Source organism: Lagopus leucura, unplaced genomic scaffold (assembly GCF_019238085.1).
Source record: "Lagopus leucura isolate 7727_CA_CO unplaced genomic scaffold, USGS_WTPT01 Super-Scaffold_100008, whole genome shotgun sequence".
NCBI classification, from domain to species: Eukaryota; Metazoa; Chordata; class Aves; order Galliformes; family Phasianidae; genus Lagopus; species Lagopus leucura.
The window spans coordinates 13,525,324-13,547,057 of record NW_024962265.1 but is presented as its reverse complement, the minus strand read 5'-3'; the positions used below and the strand labels follow the sequence as shown (position 1 = coordinate 13,547,057).

The 21,734-nt window shown below is 39.3% G+C and overlaps 1 protein-coding gene across 1 annotated transcript in view; it reads left to right on the top strand.

The window, feature by feature from the left end:
- The window catches only part of COG5 (component of oligomeric golgi complex 5), a 180,141-nt gene that overhangs the window by 9,781 nt on the left and 148,626 nt on the right, over window positions 1-21,734 (top strand). Inside the window, exon 6 of the mRNA XM_042872950.1 lies at window positions 599-719. Coding sequence (XP_042728884.1) covers window positions 599-719 — 121 coding nt within the window. The remainder of the gene's footprint in view (window positions 1-598; window positions 720-21,734) is intronic.

Below are 21,734 nucleotides of genomic sequence, written 5' to 3'. Positions count from 1 at the left end.
ACCTATCAAATAATACGAAGTGACAGATTGATAAATGTGGGTAAATGGCCGTATGAAATTTTTGATGAAAATGGATTTTTCTATCTATTCCTACCATAAGAGTCAATATCTGTAAAATAACACTTTAAGCCCTTAAGTTTTTATTGTTGTCTGCTGTTTTACTTACTTTGGATCAATACTTAATTGACAAAGGCAACTTCTTAATTTTACTAAAGCTTAGAGATGAGAGAACTACTGCGGGGAGCTGCATAATGCAAAATGAAGCTCACTTCTGCTTGGAAATAGAACATGTCACTCTCATAGGGTTCTGAGTTTGTCTCTTTTTCTTTTTTCTTTTTTTTTTTGAGGGGGAAGGAGCTGCTAGTAATGGCAGCATAATCTTAGCCCAGGAAATGTAATTTCCAGCTTTTGATGTTATCTGCCTGTATTGCATTAGATAATGAAAAAAGGTCCTTAAAAACAGGCTTTTTGTATTCTAAAGTTCCTTGTTTTTATTCAAATTTGTGTTTCCTTTGCTTAATGTTTCCATATTAGAAGCCTAAAATTATGAGATCAGAGTGTGCTGGTAATATCCCCTAATGCTGTGATTTCTCCATAGGCTGCCTGTGACTTGCTGCGGAGGATAATACGCATCTTGCATCTCAGTAAAAGACTTCAAGGACAACTACAAGGGGGAAGCAGGGAGATAACAAAAGCTGCCCAGAGTCTCAGTGAACTTGGTGAGTCTTTTTTGCTTTTAGAGGCCTTTTTAGCTTGTGCTCATATGACTCACGCTGGTGTTTAACTTTGCAAGAAGATGAAGAAACTTCTATAACTTGTTAGTGTGGTTCTCACTGTCTGCCTCTTGATTTGAATTGGGAAATGATATGAACAGAACTCACTTAGTTCTGATTTCAGTACTTTCGTTCAGGATCTTTGTTTTTTTTCCATGACTTCTCCAGATAGAATTATTTCATAACATGAAAATTCTGCTACAAAAGTTTACTTTTTTGGGTGACGGTGTTTATAGATTAGTTAACTTCTCACTAGTTTATGCTCGTATAAAATATCTTCAGAGTGATGGGTATTATGTGTATCTGTAGGAAGGCACTGCAGTATAAGGCATAATTTGAATTACATTTTGCAACTTGAAAGCAAATGGTTGTCCTTTTGACCTTTATGAAAGCCATATGTGACATGATACACAGAAACCTAGGCTAACTCAGATATTGGAAGCATTCAGCTCCAGAAGTGACTGATTTACTCTCTGTTTTACTAGCTGGTAGAAAGAGTGGTAAAATATTTCTCATGACGTTTGCATTACGTTGCTAGGCTGCTTTTTGTTCTTCAGCTACCTTGGGTGCTTCCACACTGTGCTGCAGGATGCAGGAAGGAAATTCCCAGTAGTCTTTGAGATCACCATTCTATATGGTATCTTGCCAGTTGTTTCTCCTTTGGTTTAATAGTATTCACATTTCAACTTCCAAAAATAGGTCGTGGGAGGGCTGAACTATTGAACACTCAGAATCATTCTGAGGTTTATTGTGCATATTTGTCACCACTGCTCTTTTTATTCTGTGTAATCAGAAAATTATTGGACAATGATTTAGTATTACAATTAGCAGATGCTATGTTGCAAATGGGAAGTTTAAATATTTATTTAGTGTATCGGTTTGGCTGAAGCCCTAGAGCACTGAATGTAATATTTTAAGCTATTGGTTTTTGTTTTTTTTTTTTAATGTGTCTTGCATTTTTTTGTACCCATCATGAGGGTATATAAAGAATGGCTGGCTTTTAGCTGCCTGAATTGTGAGTCCTCTGGTGTTAATCTGAATGCTAGATCCTATTTAAATACCAGTATGATTTAACGTTGAGATCTGAAATGTTTGTGCTGCTTTTTGGATCTCTTGTAGTTTTAGAATTTCGTTAGAAGAAAGCAAAGCTTCCAATTCTTTTGTTGATGTGCCACAGTTCTTTGAGTTTCTTGTTTTCAAATACTTGGTCTTTTTCTGAAGCTTGGGTAAGTCTGAGTAATTGTTATTAAAGATAAAGGGAAATGTGCCTCCTTAGGAAGTGCTTTAGAGTTTTATCCTACTATGCATGGCAGGAGCCAGGGCTCGTGGCCCTTAATATAATTCTGCATGGTTTATGGCTAGGTGAAACCCCTTAGCTTTTGTTTTCCTCTCTTCCTGGTATTTCAATCTCCTTACCTCTTTATCTGCATCCATCCCTCACCTTTTAGCTCTCTGCTTGTTTGTTTTTCTCTGCCACCAATCCTGGCTGCTCTGGGTTTTCCCTGCCTCCCAGAACCTGGATGTGTGGGACACTCCCATTCGGAAAAGCCAGTGCAGCTGCCTGTCCTTTTTGGTGGAGGTTCATAGGAGTGGGCTAGCTCTGCTCACAGGGAGGAAAGTGTGCAGTGCCAGAGTAGGCACCGCTCAGGGTGCTGCAGTGGGAGCATGGAGTGTTGTAGGGTAGTGTGAGATAGTGCTGTGTGGCACTGGGAGAGTGGGAAGTGCAGCAAACAGGCACTGGGCTCCAGTTGTTGGGACATGAGATACAAAAGCTTTGTGCAGTATTAGGGAATGCTGCAACATCTGATGATAGCAAGCAGGTAGTAGACGTGGGCTCTGTTAAAGCCTGGTCTTGGTTAGGGAGCTCTGTGTCATGGAGGCTTGCTTTTGAGCTGGGGATCAGGGCCAGCATTAACACTAATCTGTGTTTTCAGCCAAACGTTTCTGAATTTCCCTTTCGGTCGCTATTTAGGGAAATGTTCTTCCCATTGCTTTTTACGCTTCTGTTGTACTTGTGGAGCAAATGCAATTTCTGCTTGGTGAACTCAGCAGCACCATGCTTTCACAATGAAAGCTTTGCATTTTCTGCAGTCTGATTAAACCATTTGCTTATATATTATTCTCAGTGGATTCTTGGCACAACTGGACATTTATCTTTACATACAGATACACTCTGTATGTATGGGGGGAGGTGAACATGTACAAATATCCATTTAAATATATGCATATGACATGTATTTCCTCCACAAATCTGTTAGCTTGTTAGTTCACTTATAGTTTGTACTTGGCTGTGTCTTGAAGTTTACTTTGCAGTAATGGGAAAAGATGGATGAAAACGTAGAGTTGTAGAATTAGATTGCAGTGGGGGTTAATAAGAGGAACTGCAGGGAACTCTAGCTTTTACTGAGAAAGCTTTTCTCTTGCTGGGTACTTGAAGTTGCTAGTAGCCTGCAGAACAGTAGGTGATACGAGGAACTTCACTCTGGAAACTTCTGGTAATATTTTCACTGAGATCTCTACTTAAAGCTAAAGCAGACCTGAAATTCCTCCATGTTAGGTTTTTCTTTGCTTGCAATTAACTTCCCACTTTGACACAGTAAGAAGAAAAACTGAGTTCTGTATGTCATTTTTAGAGATTAAATGGTTTGTTTCTGAAATACCTGTATGTAAACTTTCTTCTGCAGCTCATCCACCTCCTAACACGCTTCTTTGCGTTCTCTGTCAAATCAGAAACAGAGTTGTGGCAGTTCAATGAACAGTCTATTAGCTGGCTCTCCAGTTCATTCTTCTTCATATTATACAAGCATTTTATATCTGAGTGTACAAATTCATTTGTATATCTGGAGCAGCATTTGGACGGGTAGAGCAAGAGGCATGTTCCTGAGTCACACAGTGGCTAATGTCATGGAATAGGTGCCTTGGCTATGCTTGTTTGTGATACTTTAATACAGGTATTTTATAAAGTGAGAAGAAAATGTTTCTAAGCAAGCTTGAACAGTACAATGTGAAGAGAACATGGTACACTTCGGATAGTTCTCTTTCAGAAAAGAAATGCTATAGGTATTAAAATATCTGCTCTTCTATCTCCATATGCAGAAATCACTGTCTGACAGTTGTCAGACACTGATAAATTGAAGATTAAATATCTGTAGTTGGCAGTGAATGGCTGCCCTCACTGTGGACAGGTTGTTAATTCCATCTGTGATTTACAGAGCTGGACAATAAAGGATTTATATGTTCTGTTTGCTAAATAATTGTGACTGATGTCGTCATTATTCATACAAATGCCTAGGCTTCTTCAAATTATAATAAACTCCTAGTCTGTATGTATAATTGTATTGTAACTTAGTTTACAGCAACTGAATTTATTTGCTTGAATGACCTTGTGAGCTTGTAAGTCTTGGAGACAGACTCTCACAGCAACCATTATTTTGCTGTTTTCTAAACTCAGATTTAGTCCATGACTAAGCTGTGCAGTTGTAACATAAAGGGGAAAGGATCTTCTGATATATTTTCTGGAGTGTCTACAGTATAGAAGGGGCTCCAGGACAATACTTCCACATATCTTCAAAGATGAGAGAAAGTGGGACACTGTCCTCAATTTAAAGACAAAGAAAGGTACAGAGAAGGCAAAATATTACCAGATATGAAAGTCTAGCTAAAATTGAAAAAGCACCAGATCCATATCATGACCTGTTTAAGACTCTAACAAAGCTTGGCACTTAGTCTTAATAACAACAGAAGACTTGATGGAAATGCAAAGAAATAGAGCCTTTTTTTTTTTATAATTTTTTTTTAAGGAAGTGTAGGGTGGATAGAGAAGATTTAAATTGGTTAGAAGATGAATGTAACAGTTTGAAATGAGTCATTTGGCTATGTCTGGAGAGCTTTTTTTGTAGCTGGCATACTGTGGTAATGGTACCTGTCTTCTGAAGTACATCCCAGAACCAGTGACATCCACAGAAACATGACAATTTGGCTGTGAAGGTTAGAAAAAAAGCACCAAAGGTAAATAAGAAGTGTGTCATGGTACTACTTAAACTGGAAAAAGCCTGGATATGGCTGATATGTCTTAATATATTTATTGATGACATGGACAGGAGGATTGAGTGTACCCTCAGTGATTCTGCAGATCACACCAAGTTGGGAGGTAGTGTCGATCTGCCTGAGGGTAGGGAGGCCCTACAGAGGGATAAGCTGGATCCCTGGGCTGAGGCCTATGGAATGAGGTTCAACAAGGCCAAGTGCCAGGTTCTGCACTTATGGCCACAACAACCCGAGGCAGTGCTACAGGCTTGGGGCAGTGGCTGAATGACTGTGGAGGAAATGGATCTGGGGGTGTTAGTCAACTCTCAGCTAAACATGAACCAGTGGTGCGCCTAGGTGGCCAAGAAGGTCAGTGGCATCCTGTTTTGTGTCTGAAATGGTATAGCAAGCAGGATCAGGAAGGTGATCATCCCCCTGTACTCAGCACTGGTAAGTCCATTAGCATATGATAACAAATAAACTATTTGCAGGAGTCTAGAGTATAAAGCTGCCATTAAGTAGTACCTCCTGCCTGGAATGACCAGGCGTACTTAAATAGTTGGCTACGTGAATCCTGTTTAACCAACAGCATTTTCTTCCTTGGCAGTATAACAGGTCTTTGAATTAGAGAAATCAATGACTGTCACATAGTTTGATTTAAATATGCCATGGTAGCAAGATCAGCAGTACAATACAGATGAAAATGTTGTACAGTGGAAGCAAATGTTCTGAGGAAACTGTTTCTCAAAAGTCATTATCTGTTGCTCGCTGTTGCACAAGTGACCATCTATCAAGTGGGGTTCTGTTGAAATGTGTTCTGCAACTGGCTAGTGTTTTCATTAATGATTTGAGTGATGTAATATGGTATATCCTTATTCAATTTACAAGTACTAATCAAGCAAAGAAGAATGGAAAGTATGGTGGGAAACAGAATTAGAATGAAGAATATTGTTAGTGAATTGGAGACATGTCTTAGCTGAACTGTTTTCATTTCTCTTCCAGACAAGTGCAAAGTCCTAGCAATAAATACTTGTAATTAGTGGCAGAAATACAAGAAATGACTGTGTAGGTACTAGTTCTGTAGAGACTTGTGCTTCAGTGAAGGCTTGAGAGTTCTTCACAAATTGAGTGCAAGCCACTTGTTCATTTGTTTTGTAACAGTGTGACATTGCTGGCAATGAAATTCATACTGATTTTTAGAAAGAAGGGTGTTGTGTACAAGGCACTTGAAGCAGATCTTTTGTTCGTGTTTCAGCTGGAGCATCAAGTCCCTTTTGTGGTGCCTCATTCAAGGAAGATGTAGGTTAATTGGAGAAAACACAAAGTACTACAGTAATGAAGGCTGAAGGTCTTGCAGACGGGCAGTGGGCGGAAGAACTGAAAGTGTGTGGCTCTTTGGTTTAGAGAAGAGGGTTCTGGGAGGCACGGTAACATTCTTCAGATGTGAAGGGAGTAAACAGCTTCCTGTATCTCCTGTGAACAAAGCAGTATGTAATAGGCCTAAAATGAAGGAAAGAATGTTTTTATCTAAAATGCTAGAAGACATTTCTGCCTGTAATGATAATTTCAGGGCAGCTGTGAAATTGATGTGTGGGGTTTTTAAAAGCAGTTTAGACAGGCATGTATCTGGAAGCCTTTAGACAGAGGTGCTTTGCCCTGAAGCTGAAAGAAGCTGATGTGCTGCTGTCTCAGGGATGCACATCTCCCCTCTATCAGCTTTGTTAATAACAAATGTATTGTAATAGAAAATGTTTGTTGTTAATTTGCCTTCCACAACTTGATTTGTTGGGCACTGTTCAAGTACCTCCTGGAATCTGAAGCTGGGTGTAATTGGAAAATGGATGCCGTCACTTTGGTTCAGCCTCTCCTCATCAGTCCCTCAGATGAAATAGAGATTAATCTCCAAGACCTGCAGCTCAGCTCACCCCTCTGGCGCAATTACTCCTGTCCTGGTTACTCGCTGTGTAACTGGCATTCCAGTGTACTTCACACAGCTCATCCTGTCACTGGAATGCTGCAAGAATTGACCTGTTATGCCAGAATTCCCTAGGAGAGCGCGGTGAGCGTGAGAGGGATGGTGGCACTGACTGTGTGAATGTGAATGTCATGTATTTAATTTTTTTTCCCTTGCCAGGGCAGAAGGCAGGTTGTCTATTTCTCAGACACTCATCTGTTCTTAAGAAAGACATTAACTTACAAGTTTTTAATCTGTGAGAATGATGATTAGTATGGTTTAGTGTTTATCAAAGAACTAAGTACAACTGGTCAGCGTTCAGGAAACCACAGCTCTAATTTATTGAAAATTTAAATAACTGATTTTAGTAGGAAGTGCTCATACTTGTTTGTTTTATACCAATTATCTCATCTGTATCTATTGCAAGCTATAATTAACTTTGCATATTGTCTCCACTGTGTGCTTTATTAACTGAATATTAAAACAGTAAATAATCTCACAATAGTGTAGGAGACTCATTCTGAAGTGACTGCAGATTGAGTGACTGGATATTTGTCCTTTGGTTTAAGTACTGTTGTACAAAAATAATTTGTTTTGACTGCTACAGTTTTTGAAGTTACATTAAGTATGTATATATCTGTACACAAGTATTACTGAATGGCAGTTGTAAGCTATCTGCATGCCTGCCAATAGATGCTATATTTCACTGCCTTCTTCTTTTCATATGTATTCAGAAATGAACTTTTTTCTCCCTACTATGCACAAACATTTGGAGTATGTGGCTTCAGAGCCAGATCTTGTGTTGAACCAAGCTATGATGAAATTGAGGAAGGACTTGATTACTGCCATGCCATTGAGTTCTTTCACTGCAGTATGCAGAGCAGACAGATTTGTTGATAATAATATTACTGTGCACAGTTTCTCATAGGAATCAATGCATCAATCTGGAGGAAAAGTTGCTTTCAAGGCACTTTTTCTTACTGATTTAGATGCATTATAATTTACTGTCTTGTGTAAGACCCAGTGTTCTCTAAATAGTGTAGCATCTGTCTGTGAAGCACAGGGCACTTTTCTGTAGGGGTAACTGTAGGGGTAATTTGATTAATAGAAATTATACCACGTTAGCATGATGCTTTGCCTGGGGTAATTAGTCCTGCTGAGAATGACTGAACTGTATTACTGACTCAGAGTCATCTGCATTATTTTGAATGTTACTGTTTTACGTGGTACATTTGCATCCACAGTAAGTGCAAGAATCTTAGTAAAACATGATTTTCTTCTGTCCCTGATGATGTTAGCAGTAACACTGCCAGACCTTTGCTGAAATTGGTTGGGCTCAAATCTATTGTGCCTTGCTGTAATTCAGTGTAAGCTCCATGTCCTTCAGTTGCGTATTGGCCCCAGTTTTTAATATCTTATCCCTGAGGGTTTTTTGTTTTTTGTTTTTTCCTTTTTTTTTTTTTTTTTTTTTTTTTTTGCATGAGGCTTTGGATGGATGATTTTTCAAGAAGCATCTGTACAAAGTCTTATTTGTAGTATTCCAGGTCAAAAAAAGTCATCTAGTAGGTAGGTCAAGGAGACATAAAAGTAATACAAAAGTCTTAATATTTGTAGTTTTAAAAAATAGTCTTCAACTGTTTGGAAACTGAATACTCACTTTTGGCAAAAGGAGACTTTTATAGAAAATTGGACTTAATGAAGAATTTTAAAAATAACTGATTTTGTCACAAATGAGCAGACAAGTAGACGCATGAGTAGAAAGAGCCAGTGTCCAAATATGTATGGAGTACATTGTCTGAACTGCTTTTTTTCAGCATCTCTGGTAAGAATATATAAAATGATGGCCTATGCTTTAGTTACATTGTGATTAACTGTAGGGTTAATAGTGCATCTAATCACTGGTTAGTTAGATACTAGATACTGAATATGCAGTCTAAGAATATATATTGTATATGTGTATAGAATCATAGAATCATTCAGGTTGGAAAAGACATTAAAGATCATCGAGTCCAACCACAACCTAACCATACTACCCTAACTAACAGCCCTCTGCTAAGTCATGTCCCTGAGCACCACATCAAATGGATTTTAAACACATTCAGGGATGGTGACTCAACCACCTCCCCAGGGAGCCTATTCCAGTGCTTAACAACTCCTGTAAAGTTCTTCCTGACATCCAACCTAAACTTACCCTGGTGTAACTTGAGGCCATTTCCCTCATCCTGTCACCAGTGAGAGGAGACCATCCCTGCTCTCACTGTAAGCATCTTTCAGGTAGTTGAAGAGAGCAATAGAGTCTCCCCTCAGCCTCCTTTTCCCCAGACTAAACAGCCCCAGTTCCTTCAGTCACTCTTTATAGGGCACATTCTCCAAGCCCTTCACAAGTCTTGTTGCCCTTCTTTGACCTGCTCCAGCACTTCACTGTCTTTTTTGTACTGAGGTGCGCAAAACTGAACACAGTACTCGAGGTGAGGCTTCACCAATGCCGATGGTGAAGGGGCAGGATGACTTCCCTAGTCCTGCTCACCACACCATTCCTGATACAAGCCAGGATGCCATTGGCCTTCTTGGCCACCTGAGCACACTGTTGGCTCATGTTCAGCTGACTGTCCATCAGTACACCAGGGTCCATTTCCATCAGGCAGTCACTCCTCCCCAAGCCTGTAGGGTTGCCTGGGGTTGTCATGACCAAAATGCAGGACCTGACACTTGGCCCTGCTACTGCCTGACTACTGAAACTCATACAGTTAACTTTGGCCCATTGATCCAGTCTATCCAAATCCCTCTGTAGTGCCTTTCTCTCCTCAGGCAGGTCAGTACTCCCTCCCAACTTGGTGTCGTCTGCAAACTTAGTGAGGGTGCACTCAATCTCCTCATCAAGATCGTTAATAAAGATGTTAAATAGAAGCAGCCTAAGTATCTAGCCCTGGGGGACACCATTTGTGACTGGTAGCCAACTGGCTTTACCTCCATTGACCACACCACAACTCTTTGGGCCTGGCAGTCCAACCAGTGTGTCACCCAGCAGAGCGTACACCCATCCGAATCATGGGCAGCCAGCTTCTCCACGAGAATGTTATGGGGGACAGTGTCAAAGGCTTTACTGAAGTCCAAGTAGACCACATCGACAGCCTTACCTTCATCCATCAGCGTGTCACCTTGTCATAGAATGAAATCAGGCTTGTTGAACAGGATCTATCATTTGTAAACCCATGCTGACTGGTCCTGATCCCCTGGTTGACCTTTAAGTTGTCCAAGATTGCTCCCAAGATACTATACACTATATGATGTGCAAGTGTGCTACGCGTACATATATGCTTAGACTATATGCATAGTATCTAGTATATAATTGCTCCGTGGGTGTGTGTACATTGCACATATGGGCAGTAGATACTGTGTTTCTTATGGATATTAGTCATATTGTCATGGTCAGGTACTGAAAAATAATTGTTCTGTATTTTTAATTCTGTAGCGTTGATAGAAACACTCGATTTAGTCATACATCATGTGCAATTGAAGTTGCTATTTTATACGTTGAGAGGGAAAAAGAAAAAAACATACCTGTTGTGCTTCAATTTACTGTGATTCTGGTTTTATTAAGTGATCTGTTCTTCCACAGAAAGGAGTGTCATGAATAGCTGTGGATAGAGAGTGTTAGCAAAACATCCTCTTGTTTTCTAAGAAGGTCTTATCATTTTCTTAGTACTGTTCTTGGCTTTGTGTTTGCCAAAGTCAGTACTTGATTTATTTTAAATTAAAGGAGGAGCTACTCACGCTTCTGCTGAATCAGATTTCATGAGCTGTGTTGTACAACCAGATACTGTGTAATGAATATAGAAGGCAGTACTTGTTCTCTTCTGTAGTTGTTATACCACTCATTTATTCCCTTCTCTGTTTCAATTATGAACGTAACTGCCTTGTTCTGTGACATCTTATTTTATGCCTTTTGTGCAGAGTTAAGGAGCTTCTGTGGATATTCATCTTATTTTTTCTTGCTAGCTATTTAAGGAAGAAAAGTCTTGCTCGTATGAAACTGGTTCACTAATGTGACCTTTTTGCTTTAAGATTTTGAATTAATATACGTTTAACAAAACGACATGCAAAATAGTATGATGTTTCATTAATAAGAGGCTAATAGCATCTTTATCATCTCTGAACAAAGGAGACATAATGTGCAGCTTTTACTGTCGATTTGTGTTTTGCTGTGGTTATGATTCCTAGCATGGAAACCTTGTTAGACAGATGATTTTATCTGAATAGTTGCTGTGTTTTCCTTAATCTCTTGTGTGCATTCTGTTTTCTCATCATTTTCTAGAGAAGCCACTAAATAATTGCAGTCACGTGAGAGAAAAGATGAAGTCTGAACTGATAACAGAAAATTCTATTGGAATTCTATGTTTCAACATAAGCCTTAAGCAGAACTTGAATTTACACTTCACAGAGTCACAGAACTGCAGGGGTTGGAAGAGACCTCAAGAGATCATTGAGTCCAAAACATCCTCAACTTTTTAAAAGTTTGATTTCTGTTAGTGTTATTTCATTGTGGTTTCATTGCTGTGTCACTTTTTCCCAAAGCCACAACTGTTCTGATTTCTTGATGCTTAATTTTCTTTATATATACAGTTCTTCAAAATGAAACCTGATACAGTTGTAACAGTGGATTTTCTGCATGTGTAGTTTCCCTGAAACGTCTATAAACAGTTATTTATTTTGTCAGATTATTAGGCATTTGGTAGTTTTAGTTTGAATTGTATTGAACTTGTCAGAGGATTATATATTGGGTGTTTAGAAATGGATTTAGTACTCCCCTGTCTATCTTGAGGTGTTCAGGTATTCCTGAGCGGCGTGCTATTGGTGCTACTGGTGCTATTGGTGTCCTACAGGAAAGACTCATCAAAGGCTGTTTATTGCCCTTTTTCTTCTTTTGCTTACTGACAAATATCCACACCTATTGTTCCTTGCATCTCTGGAAGGCTCTGTGTTTTCAACCTTTCTGTCATCTTTAGTCTGTACCTGATTGCTGCTATTTCCTTATTAATATCTATTGTGTTTATTATTGCCATAATCATATTAGATCATAGAAGTTTTGGTTGCAGGGCTGTATTGCACTGTACTCTGCTTCAGCAGGTACAAAGTAAAACCTGGGTCCTGGCAGCTTGTGATTTACTTGCTTTTCACATTTCAAAAGGCTCAAAGAACTGAGAGTAGATAAGAACTTAGGAAGAGAGAAGGGGATCTAATGTCCTGCCAAAGAGTATGTTCTGTTTGGAGAGAACTTATTGTCAGAATAGCATAGTGGCTGCACCAGATAAGCTGATAGGCAGCTGAGACAATATGCATTGAAAGTCTTCCATTTGATCATGCAGATAAGGCAGTGATTGCATTTGCCCTAGTAGCACATTCAGTTTTGCATTTGAGATTAAGCCGTATTTTTTTATTTCTTAAAAATACTGCAACTACAGTGTTTTCTGTGTGCTTTGGTTATGTATCAGGTGGTTTGTGACTCTGTGAGCCAGAGGTTTTGTGGTCCCGTTGGGTAAAGTGAGAGATAGAAACTCAAGTTTGGGAATTTTGAAAAAGGAGCTGGTTTGAGGTGAAGGACAGGAGTGATGGAAGAGGGGGGTTGTGGGAGAAGGCCTTGGTTATCTTACCATTTTTCATTAATGGACTTAAATGTAAAGGCCAGGTCTCATTAGTGGCTTCTAAAATTTCTTTTTATGTGATAAGTGTGGATGAATCTCAAATCTGAAATCTAGGCTAATATTGTTTCTCTAATTACAAAATTCCCCGTTGCCATCTTCTTTTCTCAAAGTGACCTGATGAACAGACAGGAGTTATACCAAACCTGTTTCTCTTCTGCTGTTAAGGAGCGCACATTCCTCACCAGAAGCACAGTTTCCTGGCTAGTGAGGACCAACTTGTTTTTGCTTTACACCTTGTTCATTTCATGTGTCTGAGCTGTAAATATTTTAGTGTTTGTCAGCTAGGGTGTATCATGAGGGTGGATTTGTGAAAGGATTTGGAAGAACTAGTAACAGGTAATCTAGTAGCTGTGAATGCCTGTGTTTAACCAACTTCAGGATAAATAAAACTTCAGAGATACATATGTATATATTTGAAATTACTTCAAAACAATTGTGATTGTGCTATCTAGTGCAGATCTTAGGGCATCTGAGTTTAGAAATGGAAGCTGTGGGTTTCTTTTCCAGGAGACATACGAAAATGATCAAGAACCAAATAAATTCTGCAAACTTCGCTTACCTTTTGAATCCAATAATATTTTGTATACTGACTTTGAATGTCTGTATGAACAAAAAAAAACAAAAAGAGACACAATTACATGTCAAAGATGAGGAGAATTCAGAGTGATTTTTAGCTGAGTGAAGGTAAGGCATAAATAAGTTAACTGAATCTCTGAAAGATTCTTTTTGTATCTTGTAAATTATCAATATATAGGAGAGAGTAATGAGATGACAGGAGCTTGAAAATAATTCCTTGTACCCTTTACCTTTTTCTTTCTTTGTTATGTGCAGATGTCTGTGCATGTTCTCAAAGAGAAAGGCAAGTCAGTTTACATGATTTAAACTAATAAGTGAAGGTGGGGATGTTGGCAGAGTAGACAGATGTCATCTCCAAATGTCGTGTTGGCGTATTCTCAGTATATTTTGATAGTTACAAGAGTTCAAGCAAATGGTTCAGAGCTAGGTCTCAGAATACTGATGATACACAAACACGTCAGTGACACTCGCAAGGAGTACGAGAAAATTCAGTCGTGCAGTTTGACACCGTTTGCAGCTAGAAAGATGCATCCAAAAGAGCACAGACAAAGTCTCCTGCTCTGCAAGGAAATGACACTTCTAAGTTTCAGGCAGGTCTGCATACAATCTTCACTGTCTGAAGCCCTGGTAGGAATCTGAATTTATAACTGTTTTCTTCCTCCTTTCCAAAGTGTTTAGGTGCTTGGAAATTCATGGTGTGCTTCAGGCTAAAACCAGAGTAATGATCTATGGATTGGTCAGACTGAGTGGTTCAGGTTCAAAAGGTATTTGCTTCCCCTTGGGAAGGTACGGAGGAGTGTCACATGCAGATTTTTCTCTATGGGGAGTTTGACTCAGGCAGGCAGGATGTGTGCTTCTTTTTGTTTATATATGGCAGTGGTGAAATCTGTTGTTTAGTGGTCAAGGAAATAACACTGAGAAGTGCTTCATAATATTTATCCTTTTCTTTCTTCTGAGGCTGAAGAATTTATTACTGCGTAACCTGGTGTTGTGCTTGTTTCAGAAATAGCACTTCAACATTGCATCCAAGATTGTTCTTTTTGAACAGTTGGATTCAGAAACAGAATATACAATAGAGAGGATAGAAATGGGCGAGATGGACAGGTAACTTGAAAAAAGTGAGGAAAAGAAGTGAGCATTTGGTTTGTCTGGAAAGATCCAGTAATGATGGTAGCCGTTAGCTAAAGATAGTTGGAAATTTTCATCGGAGATAACAGAATAAGATTCTGTAAATGTCTGTAGGCTACAGAGAGTGATGAAAAGAACCCAAGAGGAGTTATTTTCACAGTCTGCTGAGTTAAACCAGGAAAATGGAAGCATCGCTGTTCATTTCTGAGATGCTTCTGAGAAACTGTGATGTTGAGAGTCTAGACTTTGTCTCCTATGATCTGTAATAAAACATCACTAATTTCTAGCAGAGGAATTATTATAATCAATAAGGAAAACATTTATTTGATTTGGAAGCCAGTCATTGCCAGAAGTTAAGTAGTCATATAGTAGCCACATAGGACTAACTCAGCCTAGACCCAGTGTTTAATGCTTCATTTCTGAAGAGTTTAATTTTGTAATGCAGATGATCTGGTCAAATCAATGTATTTGTCAAAACAAATGTATTTAAATGAAGAGGAGCTAGAAAGATACTTACCATAGAATAATCTTACCAGCATTCAGGTTTCCAGGATGTTCACAATGATTAGAACTTTTCAATAAATACTCTTGCTTTAGTTTTAGAGAGAGGACGAGTAATGCAGTATAATGTTCTTCCATAAACTAAAGGTATTTTGTATTCCAACAGTAAGAAAGAAGGTTGTTAGACAAATGTGCTTGCTTCCTGGAACCATTCATTTGGAACTTCTTACTGAATGGTAAAGACAAAGTACAGCATTCAGAAAGGGAAACGGTGTTTCTGCTGAAATTAAAGTCAGTTAGACACAACGCTGTGATGGTAAAACAATAGCACACATCCTCCCTGCTGCCCTCAGCCAAACTCCCTTAGAAAGAAAATACATACGTGAAAATTCTCTGCACCTTCAAATTCAAAATCATAAAAGAAAACTTCAAGGCTATGAAGCTGAAAGGGTGATAGTCAGTTTTTGTAAAGAGAACATTTCGTGAAAGAAACTTGTGGTTTTTGATTGCATAGTCGATTTAAGAAATTGTGTAGATGTATTATAGGTTTATTTTCCTTGTATCATCTACAGTTGAGACATTTAAATACTTAATTAAGGGAAAGGTACCATAAATCACTTTCTCTTACCTCACAGTTGCTGTACTTTTGTGGCAGATAATTTTGGTATTAGAGCAGGTGGAGAAGAGGAACAAAGATAAAAGTAAGTGATAGTTTTCTACAGGTATGAACTTCAGAGTAAGGCCCTTTGCTGGAGGAGAAGCAGACGTGGGCATCTTATTTATTCAGCACATATGCACATTTTTGCTTACAAACAAAACAAACTCAAACAAACAACAACAACAAAAAACACTACAAAACACCCTCCTGTGATTTGTTTTTACAAATATGAAAATACAGTACTATACCAGTGTTGTTTCGGTCCTAGCATTCATGCAGCTGTAGCAGGCAAATCTGTACTACAGCAGTTGCTGTAGGGAATTGTACTATATAGATAAATACATAGTTCTGTGGAGACTTGTGAATAAATGCAATTATACATGTCACAGTAGGAGACTAAAAGGGCTCTTTTTTCCTTGATGATTAAGACTGTAGAGGTGCATTCATGGGGAGAAAATAAAGGGTCGCAGAAGGACTCTTTGATTAGTAGAGAATGAAATGGCTGAGGACTGGAAAATGAGGCTTGGAAATTCAGAAGTATGAAATAATTGAAAAATGGAATGTGTACACGGTTCTGTAGTAATTCCTCAAGTAAATACGGTTATTCAAATCTTAAACATTATAACCAGTGTTAACCTATTAGCATCTAATGCGTTGAGTCAGTTCAGGTTTAAAAGCTCCTGAAACTTAACCATGCAGCTATGAGAGAAGACTGAAGTCCAGTTTTTGTTCAGGTCTTGGATGGGAGCCAGTAGTCATCCCTGCCTTGCCTTATGGATCAGTGAAGATCTTGCTATATGCAATACAAAGTAATGAGCAGAGAGAGTAAGATTTAATTCCTGAACATAAGCAGCAGCTTTACAAATAGGCAATTTTTGCAAGAGTAGTTCTATCTTGTTTCTTGCCTCACACACGTAATTTTGAAATATTAGTTCTGTCAGGTACTTGGTGAGCACTTCTCTGTTACAGTTCGAGAAGTCCAATCTTTTTATTTACCATTCAGATGCAATCTTCCACTGCCCAGAGGCAGTCAGCCTGGTTACTTGTCCATCTTCAAGGTAGCCCCACTTCAGCTGAAGGGCAGCCTGTTCTCTTATCTGTTCATGTCACTTCTGGGAAAGATATGAAGACCTAACCTTGTTAAAAGAAGGAACAAACTATTACTTTGAGAACATACAGTTTCTGTGGCAGGCTGCAGACTTTTCCAAAGGGTTTTTGCCCAGTTTTTCCCTGACTCAGCTTGCAAACTAAACATGTACTAGAAGCTTCAGATTCTAGCATGAAATGCAGTTATGACATAGCAAAGTCTCAGTAACTGAATCAAGTTTCCCACTTCCATTGAGTGTTATTTAAACTGCTTACAGAATTCTTCATTGCAAGCTGTACAGCTGAGGCAGGACTTGCTGGAACCCTACGAATGCATTCATCTTTTTAAAGGTGGCTTTAACAGCTCTTCATGGTTGGTGGTTTGTTTGTTTGTTTGTTTGTTTTGGTTTTTTAATTTTTTTTTTTTCATGGTGCATCCATATTTTGCAAGACCGGTATTGAGCTGTATGGCTCTGTTCTGTGTTTATGGGCACAAAAATGCATGTGGTCAAAATTATTAAATGTAAATGTTTGTTCCAGTTTCAACATAGGAAATCAGATGATTCACTGTTTGGAGCTTTCTTGTGATTTCACATTTGCTTGTTGAGAAGGTGAATTTATAATTCAACTTATGCCCTTCTGTTACGTGCAAAGACACTCTTGGAAAATCTGTTGTATCTGGAAAAGGCCTCTCATGAAATACTTTACTTACCCATTGCAGTAGCAACAAATACACATGCTAAATCATCTTAATTTAGCTATGGCTCATTGCATGTGTGTGCAGGTGTGTGGTATTTTGACAAAACACAGAAATCAGCTTTCTATGAGTTTTGTTCTGGGGTTAGGTGTTGAGTCCTTGAACCACATACCTATTGTTAACATTTCCTCCTTGCCCTTGTTTTGTTATTCACTGATAGGTTTCCTTTCTGGCTATCAGCTGGCCAAGAGGAATGGGATGTCCTTCCCCTTACTGTTAAGGAGTTTACAGCAGCAGTGCTTGCATTCACTCTTTATTTTGTGAGGATGCATACATTGCAAATGAAGTTTCTTTCCCCTTTCTTATTCATACAATCAGCACAGTGTTAAACACAACCCTGTGCACAAGCTATCACTGATATTTGGAATTATTTACTCGTGGGGGAAGCTGTCTTTTTTTTCTGTTTCCTCTTCTTCTTACTCTGGTTATCTGTGACAGGGATTAATGAAAAATATTTTGAAATGAGGTTTGGAAGAAAACCACGGTATGAAGTAGCAGTAGGTTGTCATCAGTTATTGTGCTTTTTCCCTATTCCTAATGGAGTTTAATTTGAAGGGAATCTCACAACAGATTGTGAGAGATCCTAATACAGTTGCAGTAAAAGCTGCGCTAATATTGCTGTTAATAACAGTCTGACAGCCAGAGTGACAGATTTACCGGCATTAATGTTGTTTCAGCAGTGACACTGATTTGTTTATCAGACCTAGTATCAAGTTAAACTGTTGCAGGACAGGGGAGGAAGTTAGAGATCATAACAAGATAACAGAAACCAAAAGTTCCTGTTTCCAAAGCTCCAAAATTTCCAAAGCTCAGCCTGAGCAGGAGACACGGGCACACTGTTTGCCAACAGCAGTGTGCCTGCTCTTCACTGCCTGCTGCTGCCTACTGAGCGTCCGCAGATACCAGAGTGAGCACAGGTAGCCACACTGTAAACATAAGCCCTGGTGGTAATTTCAGGTTGTATGCCTTCTGCAGAGCTTTCACTGGAAATCTTGTGTTTCTGTTTTCATTTTCTTCTCAGTCCACGAGAATTTCCTTGCAAAGAAAACAGCTGATGTCAAATGCATAAAATAGAATCATGGAATCACAAGGTTGGAAAGGACCTGCAAGACCATCCAGTCCAACCGTCCTCCCATACCACTGCTACCACAAGCACTAAACCACATCTTGCGGCTCCTCATCCAGGCGCCTCTTGAACACTGCCAGGGATGGCGACTCCACCACCTCCCTGGGCAGCCATTCCAGTGCCTGACCACTCTCTGAGAGAAAAAATTCTTCCTTATGTCCAACCTAAACTCCTCTGATACAACTTGCGGCCATTTCCTCGGGTCCTGTTTGTTGCCTGGGAGAAGAGGCCAAACCCCTCCTCACCTTCAGGAAGTTGTAGAGTGCAATGAGGTCTCCCCTGAGCCTCCTCTTCTCCAGACTGAACAACCCCAGCTCCCTCAGCCGCTCCTCATAAGACTTGTGCTCCAGACCCCTCACCAGTTTCATTGCCCTTCTCTGGACACATTCCAGGGCCTCAATATCTTTCTTGTAGTGAGGTGCCCACATAAATGCAATAGAAAAGATTTCTTCCCTCTGGCTCAGTTTATAATAGTTGCATTCTTTTAAATAATGTTGAAGTCTCTAATGACATTTGTGCTTCAGTTTAATACTCCACAATAAGAAATTAAGATAAAGACGAAATAATTGAAAGCACATTGTGGTTGTGATGCTTCTGAAGCATCAAGACAAACTGAAGTTATCTGACCAATGCCAATTCGAAGGAAAATTCAGTTGAATTTTTTAAGATTTATCACTGGGAACAGACATCTAATGTTTTAGTTTCAGCTCCATTCTTAGACTACTTGTGCTACACTGCTTGTGCTCTGTAAGCACACTGTACTCAGCAGAATGTATGGTGTATCTCTAGTCCAAGAGCTAATGGGATAACGCTGGGTTTGGCTGTTATTCTGCATACAGCTCGTTAAATCAGAGCCTTTGGAGCTGCTAGTCATGTGGCTCTCCCTGCTGCTCCTAGCGGTTTTGTGAAAAGCACTCATCACACTTGATGATTCAAAGACCAGCTGTTGTGTGTTTCTGTTACAATATGAGGAACAAGGTTAGCATGCTCCTTGTGACAAGTGCTGGTTGCCCTCCCCCATTCTGCAGTCGCGATGACCGCAGTCTCCTCACGGTGTTCTTCTGCCTCCTGCCCTTTTGCTGTTGACCTGTATTCTCAATGTACTTTGCATCCTTCATTAACAGCCACTGGGTATGAGTCGATTCTAATTTTCCTATTAGTCACTTATGACGTCTCTTTGTTGCATTTGGTTCCACATAACCCCCCAGCAAAACAAAAAGCAACGCCCATATTTAATTTTCTGTTGAACTGTGAGATTGTTCTGTGAGTTGGGGCAAGGTAATTACACAGTCAAGTTCTTCTCTGCCTTTAGTGTAAGACAAATGAATTCAGTGATATTGCAGCAGGATGTGTGAAGTGGGAGGGGGGTTTGGCTTTTGTGAAGCTGGAAGGTCCTAAGTCTGAAGCAGATTGTCCTGTGCTGTACATCTGAGGTATTTTGTTTGAACGGTGGGGAAGGGAAGGGTAAGTTGGTCTGTTCTGTATCTTTCAATACTACCCTGGAAATTTGCTAAAGGAATGCTGCAGTTTCTTCTTTTTTAAAAGATTTTAACAACAATTGGTGACTAAAACACTGTTCTTCAGAGGAAACAAACATGTCTACAATACTCAGATATCAAGGAATGCTGATACTGGCACATACACCAATGCTGAGAAAGAGCTATCATGTGCATTGCAGTACAATGCATATAGTGGTTAATAGAGCAGAAAAAAATTCCTTCTAAAGCCTAGGTAAACCGTATATCCTATTGGAAAAAAAAACCAACAATAAGAGAAGGTGTTGAAGTATGTGCATGGTGGAGCATAGCGTCTGTTTAGATCAGAGATGCACTTACGAAAAACACTTCCATGTAAGTATGAAATAGATGCTAGTATTGAACTCTGCTTTGGGTGTGTGCAGAATATAATAATGATGTATAGTGTGTGTGTGTGTTTGGATTTAGATAACAATGAAGGAAGAGAACTGTATTGATTTAATATGTATCCGGAGGTATACATTTCTGATCTGATATATTTAGAAGTCACTGTAGCAGTTCTTATTCCCCTGGTACTAATGAAGCAAACAGAACTTCTGACCACGTAGCAGTGTGTTATGACCTGTAAAAATTGTAGCTGTCTCGAAACGAGGTATTTGAGATCTGTTTACATCTCTGTCTCACTGCTTGTGCTGTGCTGGTTTGTTCAGGTATGGCTCTTGGGCACTGTAATAGCTACTGGCATTCTCTTCGGCTTTTTGTATTTTTAGTGGGGCTGACCTCATTTCATAGTTTAAAACTGAGCAGAACTACATTTGCAAGTTAGAAGAAAATGTGGTCAGATATCAGCTAATACCCCAGGGACGGTGAACAGGTGCAAACTGGTGTTTATTGCTCAAATTGCCACAATGCATTTGCTGGAATTAGCATCTGTAGAGTCCTGTACAGTTCTGCTTGCCTTAGGCTGAATGGTGTGAAATGCAATTGAACTAATGACTCACTGTGATGAGATCATTTTTAAGAATGTAGAGGGCTTCTTATTGTACAGTACCACGGCAGATATTTGCCCTTTTCACTCCAGTGATGCTGCCTATTTCTTGCGTTCTGTTTTAGTCTTTGTCTGTCAAGCACCCACGGCACACCTTCACATCCCTCCTAAAATCCTCTTCAGTACCTGCAGGATACACAGTCTTGCTTCACCAGTTGCTCTTTATTTTGTCTTGTTTGTGTTCAATCTGTCATCTTTGCGGTACAGACCGCGTATGCTTGTGTTCTGTAATGACTCCTGCACGTATATTCATCTGCACGTATATTCATCTGCACATATTTCTGACTCCCTGCTCTGTGCAGAATTTTTCTGCAGACCTCCAAGTGTACTCCAATGTCGTGTAAGTCCTTTTCCTTTGCCGCATTTCGTGAAAGATGAGGAACAGTAAATGTACAAATGCACCTGCTTATATTCTTACTGGCAATCCCTGGCTGAGCGACTACCCTTTGAAAGCTGCTTTAATCTCTTGCACTGTGTCCTCGGTCATGTTTTCTCTTCGTTATGAAGTACTACATCAGGGAGTCTGGCTTTCTAATGGATGAGCCCTTAAATGCTAAATATGTGGTACTTGAGGTTTTAGTTTTACAAGTAAAGCCGTGCTGTAAAGAAACCTTTTCACTCTGCAATCTTTTTTTAAATGATCATTTCAGATAAGAACATGAGTAATTACAAGATTGTTCACGTGCTGGGGTCATTATTTCTCTTTTTCTTTTTTTAAATAAATGAATGATATTTTAAATTCATTTAAGAATGCATTATTGGAAGATAAGTAATCAGATAAATCATATTATGCCATTAGTCTTAGAGATCCCACTTTCTCCTCCTGCTATCCTCTGAATCTGCAGAGTATGTGCTAGTCAGAGAAGGGAGGAAGTGTTACAAAAAAAAAAAGAAAAATATACCAGTTGTAGTTTTTTGGATTTG